General features: G+C 34.0%; 1 protein-coding gene across 7 annotated transcripts in view; it reads right to left on the bottom strand.

Annotated features, from left to right (window-relative positions):
* Positions 1-25,847, bottom strand: part of LOC111515856 (probable helicase senataxin) — a 53,290-nt gene that overhangs the window by 18,587 nt on the left and 8,856 nt on the right. For 3 of the 7 annotated variants that reach the window (XM_074176287.1, XM_074176288.1, XM_074176290.1), the window contains exons 2-9: positions 19,626-19,815; positions 14,617-14,781; positions 13,576-14,118; positions 6,746-7,800; positions 5,841-5,908; positions 5,599-5,748; positions 5,285-5,502; positions 972-1,227 (exon numbers count right to left, since the gene is read on the bottom strand). In XM_074176287.1, the coding sequence (XP_074032388.1) occupies positions 972-1,227; positions 5,285-5,502; positions 5,599-5,748; positions 5,841-5,908; positions 6,746-7,800; positions 13,576-14,118; positions 14,617-14,781; positions 19,626-19,815 (2,645 nt within the window). Of the gene's footprint in view, positions 1-971; positions 1,228-5,284; positions 5,503-5,598; positions 5,749-5,840; positions 5,909-6,745; positions 7,801-13,575; positions 14,119-14,616; positions 14,782-19,625; positions 19,816-19,922; positions 20,119-24,462; positions 24,620-25,847 lie in introns of those variants that run through there. The other 4 variants (XM_074176286.1, XM_074176285.1, XM_074176291.1 and 1 more) reach the window with 3 other exon arrangements.

Below are 25,847 nucleotides of genomic sequence, written 5' to 3'. Positions count from 1 at the left end.
TCAACTTTTCTTCTGTCAAGGGCATCAAGCAGATTATCCATCAGGAGCGACCACAGAAAGGGCACCTTGAGGGCAACCCCTGGTGACCCTGAACCTGATGGCCTCGCCTTGAAGAATACTAGGTGTAGTTCTGTTTACTAGCATAGCATAGATCCATCCAGTTATGGTCGATTCTATACCTTTCCTAACCAGAGACAATCCTATAGATTTAGGTAGTGCATTGTCAAATGCTCCTTCAATATCAAGAAATACAGCAACTGCTGTAGGCTAACTGATCGTAGCAATTTGGTATTCAAAAAACACTTCATTGTGAGATTTTCCCGAAACAGTTTTACGAAAACTCAACACGTGTTTCGCCATACAATAGCGTAAGTGAAGACACGCCAGAAGAAGCCATTGTATGGCAAAACACCTGTTGCAGTTTTATAAAACTGTTTAGTAAAAATCTCGCAATAAGTATTTTTTGAATACGTTATGGATTTTCATCAAGCATCGGCCAATTCCATCATATACCAATTCGGGGTATAGGTCTTTGCAGATCCTTTTTAGTAGATCTTCAAAAAATGATATTTCAAAAATGTTGGCCGGCAATCTTCTAAATCTGGAGTTATTCTATAGAAACGTAATACCAAGACAATAAAAACATGAATCATCAACATTGGCTGGGCTGTTTACAATATATCACTTGATCCTTTCAGAATTGTCAACAATAATGTTAAGTATATAAAATAATAGATACTTTAATTTCGTATTTTGTAATTTAATTGATAAGGTTACCAATGAAACTACTTTTCTGTCTTCATACCTACACGGGTATGGTATGTAGTTGGTTACTAAGCAATAAAAAACAATATGAACCAGTGAGACATAAATAACATTAGGAATACTGAAAACTGAACACTATTTTTCATCTCAGTTGTGAGTTTAAAAGTACCATTAAAAATCGATGTTAGGTTTTTTCAACAGCATACCTGTTAATTTTAACCTGATATCCATCAACTTCAAAACCAGCCCATCAACCGCAGCATTTGATGGTGCTGTCAGCAAAATTAAGGCTGGATTATTTGTTGCAATGCTCTTGGACAACACGTTCAAAATAATATTGACGATTACTGTAGATTTCCCTGTTCCAGGTGGTCCCTTGATCAAATAGAATCCAGGAAATTTTCTCATACATACTTCGGAGGCTTCTGCCACAATTTGTCTTTGCTGATCATTCAATTTGGCCTGGAAAATTCAAACAATTGGAAGCAATGTCTATTATTATTGTAATGAATCTGAAGCCGCCCCTGACCAGTACGCCGGCCAAATCATGAAACAAACACATGGCATCACCGCGAAAGAATGCAGTCGGGAATCGCCGGTAAAACTCTAGAACCGAACCGACTACAGATTTCTAGAAAGGACCGTTACCGATATAAACCCGGCTTCCAAGAGAACCAAGAGGGCAGCTCAGAAAGTGAATTGAGCGGCTAAACAAGAAATTCAAATTGTGGAAATAAATTAGACGTTAGTTGCTAAGTGTTGTAAATCAATTAGACGTTAGTTGCTAAGTGTTGTAAATAAATTAGTTTGTGATTAGTGAAATATTGTTGGAAATAAATTCGTTTAAGAAAGTTAATTCATTAATTTGTCACATTATTCACTAAATTTTCTAAGATCATTCTTGTATCTGTTTTGATGCAATAGTAGCTTTTTTTGGTGAACGTCAGAGAGATATTCTTAACACCGTTGTGATATTAAGTTGTTTGTATTTGTAATGAAATTAATTCCATCATAAAATATCCTCAATACTTGTCTCGCCCCCGTTTCTGCTCGAGAGATGTTCAAAGAGTCTTCTAGGCAGGTAGTTCACCAACCACCTTTCATGGTAGTCATACAGTTGAAAAAATGTTGTGTAGAGGTAAACATTTTAAATGCAGACTTTTATATTTTCATGTAGCCATATTTAGATCCTCAATGTCTATTCAATAATAAATCAATTTGAAATGTCGAGATGAATTGCTATTGACGAGTCAAATTTACAAATTTGTGACTAACGCTAAAGCATATAATGTCGCTACACAATCTTAAGAGTTGAAATCACGCTGATTGTTGAATAATATTGAAGAAAAGAGAATTGAAACTTTTTATGTTTTTTACTTTTATTTGTAACTAACGTTAACGGTACCTGGCGCCCCACGTTGGGCGCCAAATTCTTGTGATAAAAATTGAACCCCACACGTTGGCGCGCCAAATTCTTGTACCATTTCCTTACTTGTATCTTAATCTAGAGCAAGAGAGTAGTACCTGTGCCCAGTTGGAACGACTATAAGCTCTCGATTTGCAGAAACAAAAGCGCAGATGTTTAAAAAAAAACTGTTTTTTTCCGTCAACCAGCTGTCGCACCCCTACGAACGACAACCCTCAGAAGTCGAAACTTGTGCGAGCTAAGGAATAACGAGGTCTTACCTTTTAACGTGTGATTCCTAACACGGTCGATTCTTGAATTTTAAAATAAATTCAATTATGAGTGCTGAAAAGGTTAACAAATCAAAAGCTTTTATTCAGGCACCATCTATAGAAGTTTATATAGATACTGTATGTGTGATTGATGACTTGTTTATTTTTTGGTAATTCATGATAACTTGATAATAGGGTTAAACTCGAAACCGGTCGTATAAATGAAATTGACTAGTGGTAATTAGACAAAAATGTTTTTATTCATTTCATTAAAATAGATACTGTACCCCTTTTCAACACCTGTCGCTAGTTAAACTGGGATATGAGACGCTTCAAGCATACAAATAAATCAAGAAATACGGTTTACTTCGAAATTTCAGTAAGGTTTTGCATTCCCAACCTTGAAATGAATAAATTAACAAAAATACTAAATAATCACTATTGAACATAAATTGACACAGTATAAAGAAAATAGGATGTATAAAGAAATCGAAGAAATTATATCAAAAAATATGGTATCACTTGTTTAAATTTCAGGTGTAACCACCTTCAACAGTCCATCATATTGTAACGGATCTGAAGCCGCCCCTGACCGACATGCCGGCCGGCTCAGCGAACAAACACATGACATCACCGCCGGGAATCGCCGGTAAAATTTTAGGACCGAACCGACTACAGACTTCTAGAAAAGACCGTTACCGATATAAGCACGTCTTCCCGACCTAAGAGGGCAGTTCAGAAAGTGAATCGAGCGGCTAAACCAGAAATTCAAATAGTGGAAATAGATTAAGCATTAGTTGGTAAGTGTTGTAAATGAATTAGTTTTGTGTTTAGTGAACTATTGTTGGAAATAAATTTGTTCAAGACAGTTAATTCTTTAATTTGTTACAATATATTATACCGTCTAACCGCAGAATACCACATTTTTTACAGCAGGGAAAATCAGTTGATTACAGTAGAAAAGTCACCTGTGAATTGAATGGGAAAATATATTGTACCATACATAGTGGATACTATATTGGACAGTGTATAACGAATCGGTATAATTATCATAGCAATATACTGAAGAAAATATTGAGCGCTTTAATATCTGAATATATATGAATTTTCAAATTTGAAATTATTGTGGATAAATATTTTAAATCTGGAAAAATATGTTTAGGAAAATATTTTTGAATGTCATACAAAAAATGTGTTCAACAAGGTGAAGTGCATACTGTACCCTAAAAGAAATATACGTGTACTGTTCCAAAAAATTAGGTGAATGTTCAAATTTCGCAGGTTACTTACACTCATTAGCGATTTTTTACTTTTTTTATGTTGGTACATTGATCTCAAACATATGTTCACAGTTTCAGCTGATTAGCACGTTTAGATTGTTGGTGAGAGGATCGAAAAAATTGGATCAAAGAGTTTATAACAAATTTTGTGCACCTCAGCCACCGTTTTCATCAGATTTGGCCCCCTGCGACGTTTTCCTGTTCCCAAGATGGAAGAGACCCATGGAAGGACGGCGTTTTGCGACGACTGAGGTGATAAAAACAAAATCGCTGACAAACTAGAAATTGATGAATAAATGAATATTTTTTGAGAAAAATGAAAATTAACCTTATTTTTTCAACAGACAGGGTACTGTTCTGAAAAAATATTTTATTGTCCAAACAGGCACAAGACCTAATCACAGGACACAGGGATGAAAGTGTTGAATATAGAAAATATATACATAGCATAATAGTAAAATACATTCATGAAATATTTGAAAGAAAAGAAAAGGAAAACAAAATTACAAATTTTAAGAAGTGTGATGATTTGCAAAACATAATACACAGTTATGGGATGGAAGTGTTGAATATAAAAAATAAAAATATACTGTAACGAATCTGACGCCGGTCCTGACCGATATCTCAGCCAGCAAATAAACACATGACTCACCGCGAACCGCCGCGAAAAGTATAGATGAGTACCGAAATCACTAGAGAAATCTAAAGCGATCGTTACCGATATAAAGGGCCGGCTTCTCGTTAGAAAGTGAATTGTGCGTTTAAATAAAGAATTCAAATAGTGAAAATAAATTAAGTGCTAAGTATTGTAAATAAATTAGTTTGCAATAGTGAAATATTGTTAGAAATAAATTTGTTTAAGACAGTAAATGCTTTGATTCGTTACAATACATATACCATAACTATAATACCTTTATTTAAAAAAAAATTTAAATGAGTATTTGTTGCTTCGCAAACAGAATGGTTTTTATTTCTTTTTTGAATATATTCAATGCTGTTGAATAAATGTCTATTTTCTGACACAGTTGATTACAAATAAGGGAAATTTGAATAACATATTGGTTCTCGGTGTTGGTAGGTAAAACATTGTTCAATTCTACTACTGATTCTTGGTACATGAAACTATAGTTGAGACAGTAGTTTTGGTGAGTTGGCAAGATGGTTCACCAGTTTGTATATGAATACGCAAGAATAATGAGTTCTTCTGTCTTCGAGAGATAGAAAATAAAAACGCTGCAACAATATATTATTATCTATTCCCTGTCTGGGGTAGACATCATCTAGTTTGTATATAACATATTTCATAAACCGTCGTTGGACAGATTCAAGTGATTGAATGTGTGAAGTATATATAGGTGATCAGATAAGACAACCATATTCTAAACAGGATCTAAAAAATGAGTTATAAAGAGTGATAAAACTTTCCATGTTTTTGAAATCCTTATAATTTCTGGATATAAGCCCTAACATTCTGTTCTGAGTATTGTCTAAAATATTTGCTACAAATAAGCATAAGTAGTCCTTAAAACACATCGATAATTATGTACAAATTATTTACTTACAATGTTCTCCAGTACAATAGGTTCGCTGGAAATTCTAGGTTTTTCAATGATACTTGGGTTAAAAACATATTTACACAAAGACGATGACACAAGACACTTCATAGTCTTGAATAATCTAAAAGAACTACTGACATTCCCTATTACTTTCACCAACATTTGGTTTGCTATTATCGTTTTGTTGCAAATCTTTGTCAGCAAGGTAAAATTCACAGAATATCCTGAAAAAAGATTAACCAATTACAATAATCAAACTTGGAATTCATTCGAATCACGAATTTGGAAACAATAATTGAAAAATTCATTCGTAAATTCACCTGTTCTGTGAGAAGTCTTATTAACATATTTAATATAGCCATAGCTTGTTAGCATAAAAGTAAGATTGGAATTTGTAACTTTCGCTTCTATCAAACAGAAATCTTCTGGTCTGAACATGTTCGACTTTAGATCTGCTTCGCTCATGTTTACTGAAATACAAAAAAGACCAATGAAAATAAGAGTGTAAATACCTACTTTTGGCGTGAAAAGTTTCCGACTCTCATCTGTTATTTTTACTTACCCTGACAGTCCAAACACCAAAATGGATCTGCCTTTCTTTCATGTGTTATGAAAACTGTAACTGGTTTTCTGAAATGAAATTGTTAAAAAAGATAGAAAAATTATATAAAATGGAGTATTTGGAACTAGTCCAAGAGTGAGACAAGTACATTCAACTTCAAAATCATGACATTTGTTAGTTTTTTTTTATATAAAAACCGAACGACCTCAATTTCCCACCAATGTCTGACTAAAATGTGCCTGAAGACTATGTCAACAGTTCAACAAATTAATAAAGTTTTAGTTCACTTTCCAAAAAATTTCATCATATAAAAACAAAAATATGCAATCCTACTCTAAAAATTATTAACAGGACAATCAGAATTCGAAATTAATTGAAAAACTAATTTATTTTTGTGGATGTGATAATATTGAAATATTTTCAACATGGGTCTCTTCAATCTTGGGAACTGGAAAAAGTCGTAGAGGACCAAATCTGTTGAATACGGTGGCTGAGGCAGTTGCAATCCTTTTGTTTCTTTTGACAGATTCGATTACTCATACAACAGCTCTATCCCCAGAACTATTTGATTAGCTAACTCCATGAATAACCTTCAAATCTTTTATATATCAGTTTCCCGCTTCAAAAACCATATTCTTGAACTAGTTATTCAATATTATCAGCTTGAATGTTACTTGCCTGCAAGAACTTCATCAGTTCATACTGTTATATCTTGTGAATTTTGTCTCAATTGATCTATATGTTATCTTACTATTTTGTAACTACTATTCTTATAATTCACATTCAATCCACTATATTGCATCCACTACTATACAGCACTGTAATACTTTCATTTGAATTGGGCCTGCCTGTGTTTATATAAATAAATGATATGGGTAGGTTAAAAATATACTCCCCCTACTCACCTTTCATCTTCCTGGCTGTAGGCAGTTTGGTAAATGAGTTGCCACAGTTCCAATAATATCAGCGGCGACATAACGGCTTTGTATTCGGAATACGTTTGAAAACCTATTGGAATGCATACAGCCTTGTGATCTCCATACACAGGAGGACTGATTTCCAAACTGTTCTGCTCCACGAGCCACTTGACAGCCCAACGTAGAATTATCTGTATTTCCTCTGTCAAGTCCTCGGAATGTCTGGGCATAGGAGGGGCAGGATTTCTGGCACCGAGATTCCAAATCAATCCTGACCGATCCTCAGGTACCATTAAATCTACTTGTGGAAAAGCAACATATCTGTTAGAAATATTCGATTTAGGATTGAAGTTAGTGGAAATAGTGGTATCTTGAATTACAACCTGATCATTTTTACTACCTTGTGAAGATACCTTTTTGTTTTTGCTTTCCCCCTCAGTCGTGTCCTGTCTATTTTGTCTGGGATCTCTTGTTATTCCGGAAGATGTCGAAGGAATAACACAGATATCGGAATCTGGAACCTTGGTGGAACTGGCTTTTGGATTCAAGTCGTGGTTTCGTTTAACTGCAATTTTATAAAGTTTCTTTTTTCTTTCCTCTGCAATTTCTTTCTTTTTATTTCTAGTCATTTGTTCATTCTGTTGAACAGCAGCTTTGTTGGAATTACTTCTAATCTTCTTATTGGTATCAAAATCTGTCTTCGTAGACTTCCTCTTTGAAGGATATTCTTTGTTTTTGACTCTTGATTTTACATCAGTCGGTGATGTCACTGACACGGTTCGTAAACTACGCTTTTCTTTTTCAGATTGTTTAGACTTTCTTGAAGTATCTTCTTTAATCAGTAATACTTTCAATTCAGGTGACAGGGGACTTTGTCTCTGATTCTCAATTTTCTTTTCTTCCATCTTTTTGGGATGTGAGGTTTCTTCAGTGGGGGACTTTCTTTTTTTTCTTTTTGGTGAAGTCTGAATAATGATATCTCCAGGTTTTTCAACAACTTTTTTGGTTACACATTTTTGGGATGCAAGGCTCTCTGAAGATTCCTGGAAGTGAAAATAATATAAACCACATTGAAATAAACTGAAATTAGTTCTAAATTATGTCATGCAGAATATTTCTCTAGAATGAGAAATTTCTTTCCCCCTCCTGTGCGGTTGGAAAATATTCTGCTATTGGTTCAAAGTAAAAAAAATATTTTCAAATGTAACAAAAATTTTAATTTGAGGACAATAAAATTTCTTTCTTTCCTCTAAAACTTTAACAATGATCTATAGTCTGTCCAGAAATGAGAGAAACTACAGCAGTATATCTATATATATTAGTGTTATTTATAACAAACCAACTACGACAAATGTGAAAATATGTCCAGTAGTAACCAAGACATTCTCCAACAAATGAGTATTTAGTTGAAAGGGATTGAAAAAAACATTGTTTTTTTTAGATATTCCTTTAAATTATCAACACTGTGTCAACAGATACACTGCACCTATGAATAGGACCAACTTGGCTTTTTCCATAGGAAGAAAATATCCTGATATACATAAATGACTTGACCAGCCTTAACATAGCTGGCTCTTTCACGCTTTTCGCAGATGACACCGCAGTATTATGGCACAACAAAAACGAGAGAGATCTTCATAACTCTATTTCTAGTGATCTCGAGCAAATAAAAAATTGGTTTGGAGCAAATCTTCTGTCTTTGAATTTGAAAAAAACAAACATCCTGACTTTTAAGTGCTCTCTACCGGAATTGAGGCTGGGAAACGATGCTATTGTCAACAAAAACTACACAAAATTCTTAGGCATAAACATCGATCAGGAGCTAAGATTTGAGGAACATGTAAGAGCACTAAACAACAAACTCTCCTCTGGTTGCTATGCGTTAAGAATAATCTCAAATGAGCTAGGTTACCACGCAGCTAAAAATGCTTATTATTCCATGATTGACTCTCATTTGAGGTATGGAATATCATTCTGGGGTGTATGCTGCAAACAGCTTATGAACTCGGTGTTTGTATTGCAAATACGAGCAATCAGAAATATGTGCGGTAAGAAATGGAATGAACCGTGCAGACCCCATTTCATAAAAAACGAAATTTTAACTGTATTTTCCTTATTAATTCTAGAAACGTCTTATCTGGTACATAAAAATAAAAGTTCCTTCCAAAATGAAAAAAGTCACTGTACTAGACAAGCACATCATCTCAAGTTGCCCATTCCAACATCCACCCTAGTTAAAGATTTTATTGCGTTCACGGGAATAAAAATATATAATAAGCTGCCAGCTACCCTGACTAATAGTGTGAATCAAGCGAAATTCAGGAGGGACTTGAAGGTTATCCTAGCAAGGAAAGGGTATTATTCGCTTGAAGAGTTTTTTGAGGATCGTCTAGAGTTTTGAGGAGTGTGTTTTTTATTGCCTCATTCATCGTTTTTTTTATATTATTATATACATTCCCAACTAACTGCTATATTTTAACTTTTATTTATCATATGATAATTTCACAAAAAAACTGTTTTCAATTAACAATCTCACTCTATGTGAAGTTATTTTAGTTGTATAAATCTTAGATTTTAAGCCCTAATTTGATTATCTACAAGATTGTTCAATCTTTCAGATAATAAATGTATATCTCTCTCTCTCTCTCATTAATTTCTGTTGGGAGTTGAAAGGCCATGGTGGAGGGATTAGTCTTAGTCTTAGTGATATTCTTCAGTTTACTTCGAGAGGGTGTTAAATAAAAAGCTATACAACATGGAAGCTCGTTGTTCGGGAACCGAGAAGCGTCTGAAACTGTCAGCATTAAATATAAATGAAAAAACAATTGTTATGATTGTTTATAATTCTTTAAAAATACAATATCCGCCCGAGGTAAAAATTAAGGAGGAAGTAGTGCAAAAATGCGCTATTATGACTGGTGTCAATAGATCGATAATTTTTAGAATTCTTAAGGAACTCAAGGAAAACAACAGTTTTTTGGAGCCGAAAGTATCCACTGGCCGAAAGTGTTTGGTTAACGATGAAGAAGTAAGAATTCTATTAGGAGAACATTTTTTTACATAAAAAAAGAAATACCTACATTAAATAAAGTTTTGTCAGTTATTCGTGAAGACAGGTTTTTTTCTTGATATACGAAGAACTAGGTTATAAAAGATATTACAAGAGCTGAACTTCACTTTTGGGAAACAAAATAGAAAGAGCATGTTAATAGAAAAATCAGAGATTGTAGAATGGAGAGGAAACTATTTAAGAGAAATAAAGAGAACCAGAACACTAGGTAAATCTATTTTTCATTTGGATGAAACATGGGTCAATGAGGGTCATACCTTCTCGAAGGTTTGGCAAGACCAGAACATCAAAAGCAGAAGACAAGCCTTCATGGAAGGTTGGTCCACTGGTTTGAAAATTCCAGTTGGAAAAGGTCGTCATCTGATCATCACTCACATAGGCAGCAGTGAAGGATTCGTGAAAGATGGATTGATGGTGTTTGAATCGAAGAAAAATGGGGATTATCATTAAGAAATGGATGCCACAGTATCCAAAAAAAGGGTTTAAAAACATACTTGTGAAACTTTCGCGGGGATCCATAGTAGTAATAGTAGTGCAGTAATTTTTTGCCCTTTTTACATTTGTATTTATTTTTAAATTTAATATTCTGATTATTTTATAGATGTGTAGAAGGTAACAATCCTGAATGAAAAAACTATTTCAACTATAAATTGTCTTTCTCGAAATAAAATATTTAAACAAAATTAGTTTTCACGATATTTCAATCAACTTCACATCTTACAGAATAATTCATTGATAATTTATATTAATACCCCCAGTCCGACGTCTATTAATAGTGTCTTTAACGCAATATGATAAACAGCGTCGGCCGCCTCTTTTCAAGTTGTTTGTCGGAAGTCAGTCTTTTAGTGGCTCGTTAGCGGCGTCCTCAAGGAGCATAGCGAATAGAAATATCTCAGTGACTTTGTGGATGAATTGTAGTGCCACTTGCTTGAGACGACTATGTTGCTTTCTTTGATGTACCGGCATGTTTGCATTCTTGAAATTATTTCACTCTCAAACAATACTGAATGTATTATATACAGTCTAAGGCTTTTGAGAACTCACCGAGTGTTGCTGCTACTACCTCATCTTCATTTAGGCTCAGTTGCACATTTTTGAGAAAATAAAAATGTGCATGGGTAGGTAGTGCAATGTATGAAAATGTATTGTGTTTCTGGAGATACTCCATCATTATCTTCTTGATCAATTTTTATGACCTTCTAGAAAGTAGAAACTACTGAAATCGGTTCGTAGTTCGAGAAATCTTCTACTTTACCACCGGTATGAACGGGATTATGATAGCTACCTTTATGCCATTTGGAAATAATCCCGACTCAAAATGATTTAATTCACTCTGCTAAAACATTCAGTATACTACTTAGCGGGTTTTCATTGATGTTTGAATTGAAGGGAATAAACTCTGGGCTAATAGGCCGTCTGCTACTGTGGCAGACATCATCAATAGTATATGTGCACCGCGAAGATGAAGGTTATATCTTGAAGCCTCAGTAATGACACAAAGCTCATTAACCAATATCACCCCCCACGCTATGAAAAAACTGATTATTGGATCGAGTATCATCTGCCGTGAATTTGAATCAATGAGCCAAGAATGACCACCTTTTACATTTTTTCAACCAAAGTTTCTGCCTTCCTGCGGTAATCTGGTATGATTTTGAATTTCGAGAGTAGGAGAGGCATCATTCCACCAAGGAAGGAAATCTCAATTTTTAATCTGTTCCTTACCCTTTTCAAGGTGTTGAAGACACTGGCAGGCCATGATCTACCTCTCAGTATCTCTTCAGCCAACACAACCTGAGGAAAGCAAACAGGTGCTTGGATAAGCAAGCAATGTTGTTGGAGGATACTCTATGCACCGGCTTATCTTTCAATAGCCATAAGGTTAAAGTTCCGACCCAAATGGATGGAGGTATGATCACCAAAGAATTGCTCCACTTCTTGCTCTTTCATGGTCATGGAATATATATAGAAGAGGATCCGAACTACAGATAACTCTACAAGCTGGATCCATTCTGTTCTCTAATAACTCCAAACTCAAAAGTCGCGGCCTCCTTGTTGTCGTTGAAAGTATAATTTTCCGGATCATTTCGAATTGATAAAGCTCTTCCCGAGTCTGCTTCACTACTTCAAAGGAGTAGAGTAAGATGGGAAAGGCAACCGCGTTTGCAGCAACAGGTTTATTCTTTCCCGACAGTTCCATGATCAGATATGTCAGAGCTTGTACAGTTACTTGTCACATAGAGAGAGTTCTTCACTGAGGTTATCTCTTGTGAATAGCGTTTTTCAACTCTATTAAGTACGAACTACACATTCACTCCATAATCCTCGCATCATCTTCGAAACGTAACACATTTCTCTATCCTGAATTTCATACACATAGCATGCTTGTACTCTTCCACCGCCCTTAAGAACTGATGGAGATAATTTTCCCAGAGACATGAAGTTCAATGTCATCCGTATAAAACAAATGGGTCACCTTATTCCTTCGTTTTCCAGGGGTACCACAATTATATGCTCGCGTTTTTCTCAGCGCCACGGATAATGGCAATGTGGATATGGATAAAAGAAGGGAGTTAAGGAAATCACCCTACAACAAAAAGAAGCCCACTCTGTTCCGACTCTTACCTGATCGGATGTTATGGTAAAGCGAGGCCTTCGGAGTGGTATCAGTTCTTTAAGGCGTCACACTGCATTTGTGTGGAGTTCAGCAAAGTATCTCAGAAAATGCGAGATGAAATCACGCCATGATGTATTAAAAGCCTCACAGTTATCAATCCAAACTACAGAGAAGTTATGCTTTTAGCAGGTTCTCCTTACATCCAGCGACTCCTCTCTTTGACCCCCTTTGCTCGTATATCCGTTCGAATACTTGGTCAACTAAGGTGAGTATAACAAGAATACTCACCTTAGTTGACAACATGATCAACAACTTAAACACAAATTAAAGTATTTTATCAGCCTGTTATTGGCAGCAATCGAAAAATTTGTTTTTTTTTTTTATAAAAATATGACGAAGGAATCTTGAATAGCCAGATAGCCATGGATACTCGGTAGTATTTATTCCAAAAAGTATTCAGCTATCTAGGTTTTCAGCCACAAAGCTAATCAAACCCACAAGTGATCTTCGAAGCATTACCCGCAGTTATTAAGTTGCACAAGTTCTTTATCATCAGACCGTCAAAATTACTCATTGAAAACTTTAAAATTCACTAGAACTGAGGTACCTAGGTTTACATCAATGCTTTTATTCATAAAAGTTCTTCCAGAAGGATTCCAGCTGAATAACAGTCGATGGAAATCTACAACAACATGAGCTGGCTCTTGCAATAAACGAGAAAGATTCTCCTGGACCTTTTCATAATTACCAATCCTTAATATGATCTTTTGTTTTCCTAAATGAAGAACAAACATGTTCAAAAAATCACCAATCATCTACACTTATAATAAATAGAATAGTAATTGTACTACTACATTCATCTTCATTTGTTGGATTAGAGATAATTAAAGTAGAAGGAGATTGCCCATATTTTGAAACTTTAACTTGAAAGTAACTTCTAGAATAAATTCAAATAACTAAATATGTACCATTCCAAATTTCTAATTGTACTATTGAAATTGTGAAATTTCCTCTTTAGACAAACACTTCATTATTATTTGGGTTAGTTATTTCATAAATAATGATAACTGATGATGAATCACATTTAAAAAAAATAACGTTTTTATGATGCATATCATGTTCACTTACCAGAATATTCAAAAGGTCTGCAGTAGTTTCAAAATGATCTATATCATCCGTCAAATCTACAGTAATTTGATATTCAACGTCACAATGGAGATCATGAAGTTCTTGTTTGACTTCGAAATACGGATCAATACTATCGTGATAAGAAGTCTGTTCTTTTTTGATTTTCTCTGATATATCAAATATTTGGCTCTGAGCAAATAGCTCATCATCTTCTCCGTCAGATATAGTAATGCAATCATCACCGTGTATAGAATATTGCAGTTTTTTGTCAACCTTATAGGAAGTGTCATTATTGTCAGAAGTGTCAGCTTTGTTTGAAATGCCAGTTTTGACCGAACTATCCGCTTTGTCAGAAGTTACAGCTATGTCATAAGTGAGAGCTCTGTGGGAAGTAGCATCCGTGTCCGAAGTAGCAGTTTTATCATATATGACAGCTTTGACAAAAGTGTCAGCTTTGTTAGAAGTGTCAGTTTTGACAGAAGTGTCAGCTTCGACAGTAGTGTCAGCTTTGACAGTGTCAGCTTTGTCAGAAATAGGTGAAATCTGTAACAAAAAATATCACTGAAAATAATGAATGTTTTCATAAAGTTTGAAGTATTGAATATATAAAACACAAATTTCAGACAACTTTTAGAAATCATAATAAACTATAGGACAATTTCGAATAGAACTTTATTAATCGATAGTTGATATATGGATATTGTTGGAAGATATTGTGTTTTATTAGGAAGAAGTGGTGATGACAGCTCTTCATCTAGTATCAATCACTACTTTTTAAGACAGTGTTGATTTCAAGAAAGGCATTTTTTCAACTGAACATAAAAACAAAATAATTAAAGTATACAAGTTGTACCACCTCTCGTTAATGTTAGCACAATGCATGTTGAATTGTATTTTTATATCTACTTGTGTGTATTTGAATTTGACTTGTTTATACCTTATGAGGTCTTTGAATTCAATAGAGTTCATTATTTATTAAAAACAATTATGAATTATATACATGCACAATATAGAAACAAATTCAATAAAATAGAGGCTCACCAGTTTAACTTCTTCTCTTCTTACTTCAAAAATTAATGGGAGAACATCGGAATTTTCCTCCAACATTTGAGAATTCATTCCGAAGCCCACAATGTCTAGATGGTTGAGCTGCACATTTTCCAAAGGCTGTATTTTTCTTTGATTAATGAACGTTCCATTACAACTCTGGAAATGATTGATTTCAAATTTTATCTGGATTTAAAGGAATTAAGCTGCTTGAAGATCGAACAAATTGAAATTATTTAAATAACATCATTAATAAGTTTGGAATAGATGTGACAATAATGAAACTCTCAGTTGATAATAAAGTAACCTGATCTATTTTTCATTGAGGAAAATGATCAGGCTAGATAAGCATTTCTCAATCAAAGATATGGACCCAAGGGGGGTCAGCTATGGATATTAAAAATATTGCCCATATATGAAATAAATGTTTTAAAATTAAATAGTACCAAGTAATATAGTCATACCAATAAGATACAATTTCAACTATAACAATATTCAAAGTTGCTGGAAATAGGTTAATGGTTCTTGAAGATATAATAATAATAATAATACAATTTATTCACCAAATATACAAGTAGAGTTTGAATATAACTATTGCTAACAGTAAATGGTAGTAAATAAATACGAAGCGTCCAAAAGAAGGTTTCCCTTGTGCATAAGCGAAAGTATTTTAAGTTCTTGAGTAGTTTATAGAATAGACAATATAATAATAATAATATCGTTTATTATACATAAAAGGAAAAGGATTAGCCAAAGGATATCTTCCACCCCTCCCAAAAATTATACAGTGGGTGTAAGAAAATAATTATAAAAATACTTATTTACTATAACAATGATAGAGAAGAGAAAAAAATAATAGATCATATAGTTGCTAATAACTCTTAATATTCTTAACATTATTTTGGTCAATTTAACAATTTCATTTGGACTACCATACATTGAATTTTAATTTTTTTTAATTAGCACTGAGCAGTAAACATCTGTGATTTTATTTCTTTTTTAAATTGACGAATATTATGATTGAAAAGGGGTAAAATTTTATTCAGATAAGAAGGGGATATATAACAAAAACATCCTTGAAATTTGGAAGTAAGGTGCCTAGGTATGTTGAATGAGTTAATTCTCAAATTGACCATACTTATGTCAGAATGCCTGCTTAATAAACTATATAAATAACTAGGTGTTTTAGTTTGAAGCAACTTAAACAAAAAAAAAATTATCAAATATTGGACTCTGTACCTCACATTCAGCTTTTTCATTTTTAACAAAAATGGTGTGACATGTTCACCATATGGTATACGAATCCCATACAAGCATTTTGCTTGTTACATTGCGGCAAAAAATTGTAATACACCAAACAACAATACTCGACTATCTATGGTTACGCCAAGATTTTTAGCACTGTCTACCCAGTCAATGTCTGCGTTATCGAGAGTGAGCCTAAAGTTACACTGAGTTTCTACTATTTGTCTTTGAGACTCTATGCATAAGGCCAAAGTTTTATTTGATGTTCCTCTTGAAGATTGATCACTTGGTTATTGAAACACCTGTTGAGGTGTTAAAATAACGGTTTGGTGTTGGGAAATAACTCCAGTAATATTAATTACTACACCAAAGGTTCCAAACAGTGTATCACAAGTAAATTATTTTCAATTTATAATGGACGAGTTTCGCATTCAGTTTTGAATTTCTTCAGTTGAGAAGTATTTTTTGCATAAATAATTTAGAGATGTAGAGAATCCATATTCATTTAATAAAATTACACCCAGAGTTTCTCAAGAATCACAAGGTATTGAAAAAAATGCACCCCAAGTACCAATCAATATATAGGGAAAACTTCATCAGCTTTGGCCATTACCAGATTACAAAGCTTTGATAAGAGAAGTGGCCTGTAACCATTTAAATTTTTCGTAAATAGTATTTCTCCCTGTATGCTAAACGTCTTGATGGAGGTATTGTTGCAACTGTCAATGGCTGAGACGATTAAGAGAAAGGGATTGAAGATTATCATGTGGAACATTAGAAAGAGGACGCAGAGTAAGAAAATGAAACTGGTAAGCACCGAAAGATCTTGAGGATCAAAACTGGTAAAGCATAAGAGCCCCAAGTTCAGAAGGGATTTAATTTGAACTAGAAGACAAATTAGAACTTGTTCGTCAAGAACACGAACTAGGTGTGATTTTAATTTAATTTCAATTTTTAATTTAATTTAATTCATTAACTGATAACACCCAATTAAGTTCAACAGATTTCACAATAAATCATATGAATACAGACATAATTACATCTAACTACTTGCTAAAAGTGAAACTGACTTATAGAGAAAAAATAACAATGAGAAAAAAATTAACTGATATGCGAGAATTGAAATGAAGATCAAATGAACAATAAGAATATGAAGATTCAAGATAGGGGCGAGTGTTTGCCATAGTTACAACGATGAAAATCTATAACAAATGTGTCTGTATGCCTTGCACTTCTAGAAGGAACACGCAATTCAATTTGCAGGGCAGTTAATAGGAGAATTCAATATTTGGAATAAGAATTTTAAGTCAGTTTCAACTCTACGACTCCTTAGCTTCAGTATATCTGTCGCCCTAAGAATATCTTCTAATGAATCGTCCTTCAAGGGCATTTTTAACTTGAACGCCATAAATTTAAGGAATTTTTTTGGTACTCGATCAATATTAATTGCATGAGTTTCAAAAGTCGGCGACCAAATGGAACTGCAATAATCTAAGACTGATCTTACCGGAGTGAAATACAGCATCTCTATACATTCAATATTAGAGAAGTCCTTGGATATACAACAAATAAGGCCTAGCATTTTTGTTGCTTTGTTTATAATGTAACGAATATGAAGCCGCCCCTGACCGATATGCCGGCCGACTGAGGGAACACATGACATCACCGCGAAAGAATGCAGTCGGGAATCGCCGGTAAACCTCTGGAACCGAACCGACTACAGATTTATAGAAAGGACCGTTGCCGATATAAACACGGCTACCCGACCCAAGAGGGCAGTTCAGAAAGTGAATCAAGTGGCTAAACAAGAAATTTAAATAGTGGAAATAAACTAAGCGTTAGTTGCTAAGTGTTGTAAATAAATTAGTTTGTGATTAGTGGAATATTGTTGGAAATAAATTTGTTTAAGACAGTTACTTCATTAATTTGTCACAATAATATAGGTGAAAGTCCACTTTTTTGTCCATCACCACACCCATATCGGGTACAAATTCGACACGAGTTAAAAGTTCTCCCAATATGTTGTAATAATAGTTTATGGCTTTAAGTTGAATGTGATGAAAACTAAAGCGATGATAATCACAACCAAGTTTAAATACAGCCAAATGGACTCTAAAACTATTAATCTCAACATTGATGATGACAAAATTGAAATAGTGAATTCAACTAAATATCTGGGATTCCAGATAGATAACACTCTATCGTTTGATGAACATTTTGAGTATATTCATAAAAAAATTTCAAAGAAATTATTCTTTTTTTCTAGAATTGCCAATAATCTTTCAACGGAGTCAAGTATCACAGTTTACAAGTCAATTGTTCAGCCACACTTCGACTATTGTTCCTCTATCCTATATCTATTCAATCAGAATAAATTGTCTCAACTCCAAAAACTTCAGAATCGTGGTATGAGAATCATTTTGAAGTGCCGTAGAGATACTCCTATCACTATTATGCTTAATGTTTTAAATTGGCAATCCATTTCCCAAAGACTGCTTTACTTCACAAAGATCTTCGTATACAAAATATTGAACAATTTAGGACCATCTTATTTTAATCAGTATATTGTCTTTCTTCACGATATTCACCACCACTTCACTCGAAATAATAATAACTTATATATTAACAGAACAAAAAACAAAAATACTATGAACTCATTGTTTTTCAAGGGTTTTGATCGGTTCAACAAATTACCTAATGCAATTAAAAATAGCCCATCTCTGAACATGTTCAAAAATGAACTGAAGAAATTTGTTTTAAATGTACAAATATGATATGTATTATGTCTTTGTTACTTGTAGCTGTAATTTGTATAATTCCATTCATCTAATGTTCGTTATATATTTCAAATAATTATGCAATTTATCTTTCTACATGTTGCATTGAAATTTTTCGAATGTATAATGTTGCTGTTTTTGTAGTAATGTCTTTAAAAATATTTTATTGAACTTATGTTTGTCATACATTTAAGTCATTTCTATATGTAACACATACCTTGTTTTTTTTTTCTACCATTCTAGTTGATTTGTATATTATTAGGATATCCTATTCAAATAAACATCTATCTATCTATCTATAGTATGTCATATATTTACATTTATTCACTTTGAAAGTCATATCATTTTTTACCATCACTAAATCTACTCAAATCTGTTTGTAATACTAATCAATCTGGTGTTGGAACTGTCCTAAACATTTTTAAATCATCTGCAAAAAGTAAGGCCATCTATATATTTTAAGTTAAGTTTGATATCATTTATAAAAATGTTGAAAAGAAATGGCCCCAGGTGGCTTCCTTGTGGTACGCCTGATAAAACCAGGTTATCTTCTGTCTCCCAGAGCCATCCAAAATGAAAGGCAGATGGGGGGTTAAATAACGATTTGAACACTTCTGATTCAACGCAGACCTTCATCAATTCAATAAGCTGACGATAAACTCCTATAAAGTTGGAACCTCAATCAGAAAATATCTGAGATACAAAACAGATCCCCAATTTATTTTTACAATGACTTCTACAAATACAAAGACCGTGTAGAACACTTGACAGTAAACAAAAGGTACTAACACATTTTATTGTCCTTTTGGTGACTCTAGGAATATTGAGAAAAAATATTTTGAAATTTCCACATCAAATAAAAAATCATTTAAAGGACCTCCCTGAATCAAAAAGTCCTGAAAGTTGTAGAATTGAAAATGCATAAAAATTTTGCTGACTACTACAATGGCAATTTAAAACCGCTTCTTTTTTCTAACTCACCTTATTGTCGTGAACGAAAAGATTTCCCCCGATCAAAACTGAGAGTGTTGCATGGTTTCTTGACACTTCTTTTAGTTCACTTTTGATGTCCGCCTGAATATGTCTTCCAACTTTATAAGTCGGTTTAGTAATGTGAAATACTTCATTACTTTTAATATTTTTCAAGCTCCACTTGACTTCCGACATTTTGCTAGAATTGAAAAAAAAAGTTTATTATTTGAAAATAGCTTATAAATAAACTTTTGATCACGTGAAAAGGAATGAAATTAAAAACAAGTGGCCCGGCAGATCACTCACCAAATAAAGTAATCGGCTTCGTTAAAAAGACGGATTTATTCGGTCGAGTTGATTAGATGGGAGCCACAATAAATCCTCGCGAATTGCGTGTAGTGTCGAATAGATCTTTTCATTTCAACGTATTCAAAAAACACACTTCAACGCGAGATTTCCAATTGAAATTGTGTTTTTTGAATACGTTTTAATAGATTTTCATCAAGTATCGGTCAGTTCTATTATATTCCTCTCATTTTACCCACCTACTACATAACTATATATTGCAAGACATGAACATTATGATATTTGAATATTACTGGAGTTTTTTTCCCAACACCAAACCGTTATTTCAACACCTCGACACGTGTTTCGACTACCAAGTGATCATCTTCAAGAGGAAGCTCAAACAGTTTGATCGAAGAGGTTCTTCAGAAGGGACGATACACAAAGATCGTAAGGGACCCTATTGCATCAATTGAAAGGAAGTTGTACCAGATTTTGAAAAAACACCAAGTCAATTTTTCGGACAAGGAAAGATTATCGCTAACACCGCACCACAGTAGACTTATATGGACTACCCAAAATCCACAAGAAGGACGTTCCACTTAGACCGATCATCAGCTCCAGAGAATCGGCTAATCAAAACTTGTCTAGATTTTTACTTCCCATAATACAACCATTACAAGGAAAAACATTGTCTTTTGTGAAGAATTCAAGGCGAAATACTAGGGTCAATTGAGACACACAGGAAGATCAACTAATTAGTTTCGACGTGAAGAGCCTTCACACCAACGTTCCGGTCGAAGAAGCACTCCAAATCATACAGAACCTGAAAAAGAGAACGAATCTACCTATAGAAGTAATTATAGAATTACTAGGATGCTGTGTACGAAACTGTTATTTCCAACTGAAGGACGAATTCTTTTCACAAGATGAGGGACTGCCAATGGGATCGCCACTTTCACCAGTCATAGCCAACATATATATGGAGTGGTTTGAAACTCTGGCCATTGAAGAAGCCCACAAGAAACCTTGAGATATGTTGACGACACCTTCATGATATGAAACTATGGGAATACTGAATTAGACGCCTTCCTGAAACACAACAACAGCGTGAGACCTTCCATCACTTCCACAATGGAGAAGGAAATCCACAATGAATTGCCATTCTTAGACGTTTTGGTGAAGAGGACCGACACTAAGTGGGAAACATCTGTATACCGAAAACCCACTCACACGGAACAGTATCTGAACCACGAATCCAAGCTGATTAACGGAAAAACAGATTTGAAACCACCATCAAGGAATCATCAAGACTCTATTAGATCGTGCTTTTGGGTTCTGTAATACGAAGGAAGGTCTCGAGAAGAAACTAGACATCATCAAAAATGATCTTCAACGGAATGGCTACTCCAAAGCGATGGTAGAAAAGACTTTGGCTAAAAGACAGCAGGAGCCTCACAAGGAAGATAAGCCATCACAACCAGTGCTTGCACTTTCCTACATCAGAGGATTATCGGAGAGGATAAGAAGAATTGGTTCCAAGTACATCAGAACCTGCTTCAGATCCGGTAACACTATCCGTAGCAGCCTCACGAAAACCAGGCCACCAAACGCGGACTGCGATTCCAAGAATTGCATTTACCGGGTACCCTGTGAGTGCGGAAAATCCTATATTGGTGAAACTAAGAAGCCAATTAATGTACGCATTGCCGAGCACAAGAAACATACACTTACTGGAAAATCCCAACATCTTTTATATAAAGACGGAGAAGTAAAAAGCCAAAACCTTTCTGCCCCAAAAAGTGTGTATTATTTCAAAGGGTGACTCTTTCAGGGTATATTTCAGTAAACATTCGTCTCAATGACTTGCAGTGGTTTTTGAAAAATATTTAATGTGTTTATGATAACGAACCTGAAGTGAAAACTTCAAAAATCGAAAAACCTATTACTTCACCACCATATTCTCAAATATTTGGAAGGTTTCAACATGTTGAGCGATCACCAATATGGCTTTCAGAAACAAAGATCAACAGGCGACTTTCTATCGTATGTCACCCATATTTAATATAACGCAATCGAAAAATATGAAGAATCAAGAGCTGCTGCGCTTGATATTTCTAAAGACTTTGATCGTGTGTGGCATGAGGGTTTGCTGGCCAAACTTCAATGCTATGGCTGGTCGGATAATTTTTGTGTATGGCTCTTCAGCTTCCTGAAAGAACGTTTCCTGCAATACTTTCACCATCAGCACTGGTGTTCACCTGAGATCCGTATTGTCTCCAACCCTCTTTTTATTGTATATCAACGACTTATTGGAAGAAACCAAGAATTAAATATACAGTGCATTTCTTTAACGTCCCCCCTTTTATTTTTTGAACGGGTCAATTAAAAAAATTGAAATTTGCGATAATGAAATGAATGCATGAATACTTCATTTTGAAGTGAAATTGACAGATGAAATTTTCAAGATAGCGACTGGCCGCCATCTGGGAAAAAAATTAAATTGAAAAGGGGGTCTTGTGACACATCATTTTGAAGCTCCTGACGAATACTTCACAACTGTAGAATATGGAGTCAATATCTTCACCTACAACAAAATAGCGGAACATTTAATAATTTCCTGAAGACAAACACATTAATATCGATATTTCTAGAAATATCTTTTTTATCTGCCATATGGCAATTCCAACAACCTGATGAGGTTTGTTAAGTTATTTTTTGTTTATGAAAACGACAAAAAATGTCAGTACGACAATGAGCATCATTGTTCAGTTAGAATATTCTCATTTAGTTTTCGGTTTCACTTTTGAAGCGATTTTTATTTACTGTTCGACGCGTAACTTTCACCGGTAGTGTACATAACAAAAAGCCCCCAGGTCATCCGTCCATTCCGGAAGAATAGCAAATGCAAATAATTGGTGAGATGGTAGTAAATCCTGAATAGTCTACTTATTCCGTCGCGAATGTTTGTGAGGTGTCTCCTTCTACTGTGTGGAGATTTTTGAAAAGAGAAATAGGTATCATCCATACAAAATTAAAATGGTACACCAATTAACTGAAGATAACCCTGATCGAAGAACAGAATTCTGCGAAATCATGACGGAAACCATTGCAAGGCATCCTACCTATCTCCACAATATTTATTTTAGTGATGAATGTACATTTTTTAAACGGCAATATTCACAGAAAAAAGTGCCGTTATTGGAGTGACACCAACCCTCACGTTTGCCGGGAAACACATAATATCCAGATAAAATTAACGTTTTGGCAGGAATATTGGGAAACCATTTTGTGGGACCTCTGTTTATTGATAAAAATTCAACAGGGAAACTGTATTTGAGTATGCTGGAAACTACTGTTGCCCATCACATCACTGAAATCGTCGAAGCGAATCCTAATGAATTCGATATGGATATTGTAGTCCAACAACATGGAGCACCACCACATTACTTCAGACAAGTAAGAAACTATTTGGATACTACTTTTTCCGGTCGTTGGATTGGCCGTCGAGGTCTTATAGAATGGCCAGCCCGCTGGCAAGATTTGACACCTTTGGACTTTTATATGGCGCTATTTGAAGAAAAAGGTGTACGAGTAGAGATATTGAATTTACTGTGTTCAAAAATGTTCGGCATGAAATATCGGATAGGCTGTTCATATGTCAAGAGGTTCAAGGCAACCGTTTCGAGCAGCTTCTGAAATGACCTCAAGTTTATTACCACATATTATGTAGTTGAATGTCAATTCATGTATTCGGGCAATTATTTAAAGTTCCGCCATTTTGTAGTAGTTGAAGATATTGACTTCATATTTTAGGGTTGTGAAGTATTCGTCAGGAGCTTCAAAATAATGTATCACAAGACCTCCCCTTTCCATTTATTTTTTTTTCAGATGGCGCCCAGTCGCCATCTTGAAAGTTTCATCTGTCAATTTCACTTCAAAATGAAGTATTCATGCATTAATTTCATTATCCCAAATTTAAATTTTTTGAGTTGACCTTCTCAAAAAATAAAAAGGGGGGGACATTAAAGAAATTCTCTGTATACATCTCTTGAATCACTCATCTATTAAAAAACCCGCATCAAAATCCGTTGCATAGTTAAGATCTAAGCATAGATAGAGACAGACAGCGGAAATCGACTTTGTTTTATACTATGTAGTGATATTTTTTAAAGAGCACTGGTCATAAATGTATCAAATAAGTATCTAATCTCGATCTGGACTCCCAATCATACGAAAATTAATGGTAATACCTAAAATCTTTGTAGATGTCAATGAAATAAAGGTGGAAAGCAAGAAAAAAAACTCAAAAAATGAGAAATAATAGACACTACACAAGAGTAGAGAATTGAACAAAAAAAAAATTAATGTTTCCGGTACACCACAAGATGCTCCAAGGTTTTTATATTTGATGAGCGGGATTTGAAACCTCTGTATGATCTCCTGATGCTGCTATCTTGGTTAGCGGATCGCGCGTCTAGACGCAGTACTTTATTCTGGGAAGAAAAAGTGTTTTTAATAGAAGTTTTTTATACAAAACAAATGAATAAAATTTACTTACTTGAGAGTGGAACTAAACAACACCAAAGATAAATAGATAAATTGTTCTAGTGTGGTATTTTTAGAAATATTTTTATAACAAGCTTTCAGATTCATTTACACTAGTCTACTTCAAAACATCCGATTTACTAGTAATTAAACTACCTGCCTGTGAATGAAGAACCTATGAGAAACAAAAAACTCAACATTTTTTGTTTCTACGTATGGTTAAAATATTGACGATTTCAAAATATATGTAAAAAATATATAATACATAGTAAAAAGGTAGGTCGCAAAAACTTGCGGGTTACAGATAAAAAATAAACATTTGAGTATTGGCACAAGTTTTCTGTACTTCTTTGAATAGATAAAATGCTAAATTTCACAAATATTGTATTTCATTCAACTAATTCTTTGACACCTATCCTGTCAATGTACCTAGTAATGTAACTTTTTTTTTTGGTTTTGCATCAGCTCCATTTCAGAATTTTATTTTCGACAGTTGGCCACAAAAACGTGAATCGAAAACTGAAACTATGAGTCAATACTCTGGTTTTCTATCTCAAAAATAATCAGAGGTGATAAATATATATACATACACATATGATCGTGATATGAATGTTGTTTTCACACTGAGACGAGTTGAAAAAAAAAACATGTGACTTATAATTTTTTCAATGAACTATACTTATTTTCAATTTTCACTCGTTATATTATCCAACTGGCAGGTAATGCAGAGCAAATGCAACGCAATGTTCCAGAAGTGTCAATCAAAACACTGTCTCAAAGAATATTTAATTAAAACTATAGCGGGTTTATGCAACAATAGCTGAGAAATAAACCTAATGACAAGTAACTAAAATTATACCTTAGTAAAGTATCCGGTTTGTGCATATATTAACATAACCACATTTATTTAAACCACGTTAGATATTTTTCTTTACTACTGAAAATAATTATATAAACAAAAGAATGTTCAACACTCTTTCATTCATTTTTTCCACTATTATATTTCCGATTCAGTTTTATTTCAGAACTCACATTCAGGTACAATAACAATAAAATATAAAAACAAAGGTTGTGGCTTCCCAAGATGATCTTGTGTCATAACTAGCAACCATAGTACCTAATTACATATTTTATATACAATATATATTATACACATATATACACACACACATATACTAGTATATACATACACACATATACACATACACACATATATACACAACATACAAACATACTATTAGATAATTCACTTGCATATAAAAGAGAGAGGAAAAAGTGAATAGTGGGGAATGACAGCAAGAGATAGAGAGAGGGGGAGAGAATAGTAGAGAAATAGTTCAGGTCGAATTGAAAAACCTTAATGAAATTAGAAAAAAAAATATTATGACTTTTTATATT

The sequence above is a fragment of the Leptinotarsa decemlineata genome, unplaced genomic scaffold (genome assembly GCF_025532065.1).
Source record: "Leptinotarsa decemlineata unplaced genomic scaffold, Ldec_3_MD MMD2_tig00001719_RagTag_RagTag, whole genome shotgun sequence".
In the NCBI taxonomy this organism is placed as follows: Eukaryota; Metazoa; Arthropoda; class Insecta; order Coleoptera; family Chrysomelidae; genus Leptinotarsa; species Leptinotarsa decemlineata.
The sequence above is the reverse complement of the archived record's forward strand: the minus strand, read 5'-3'. Positions and strand labels throughout refer to the sequence as shown.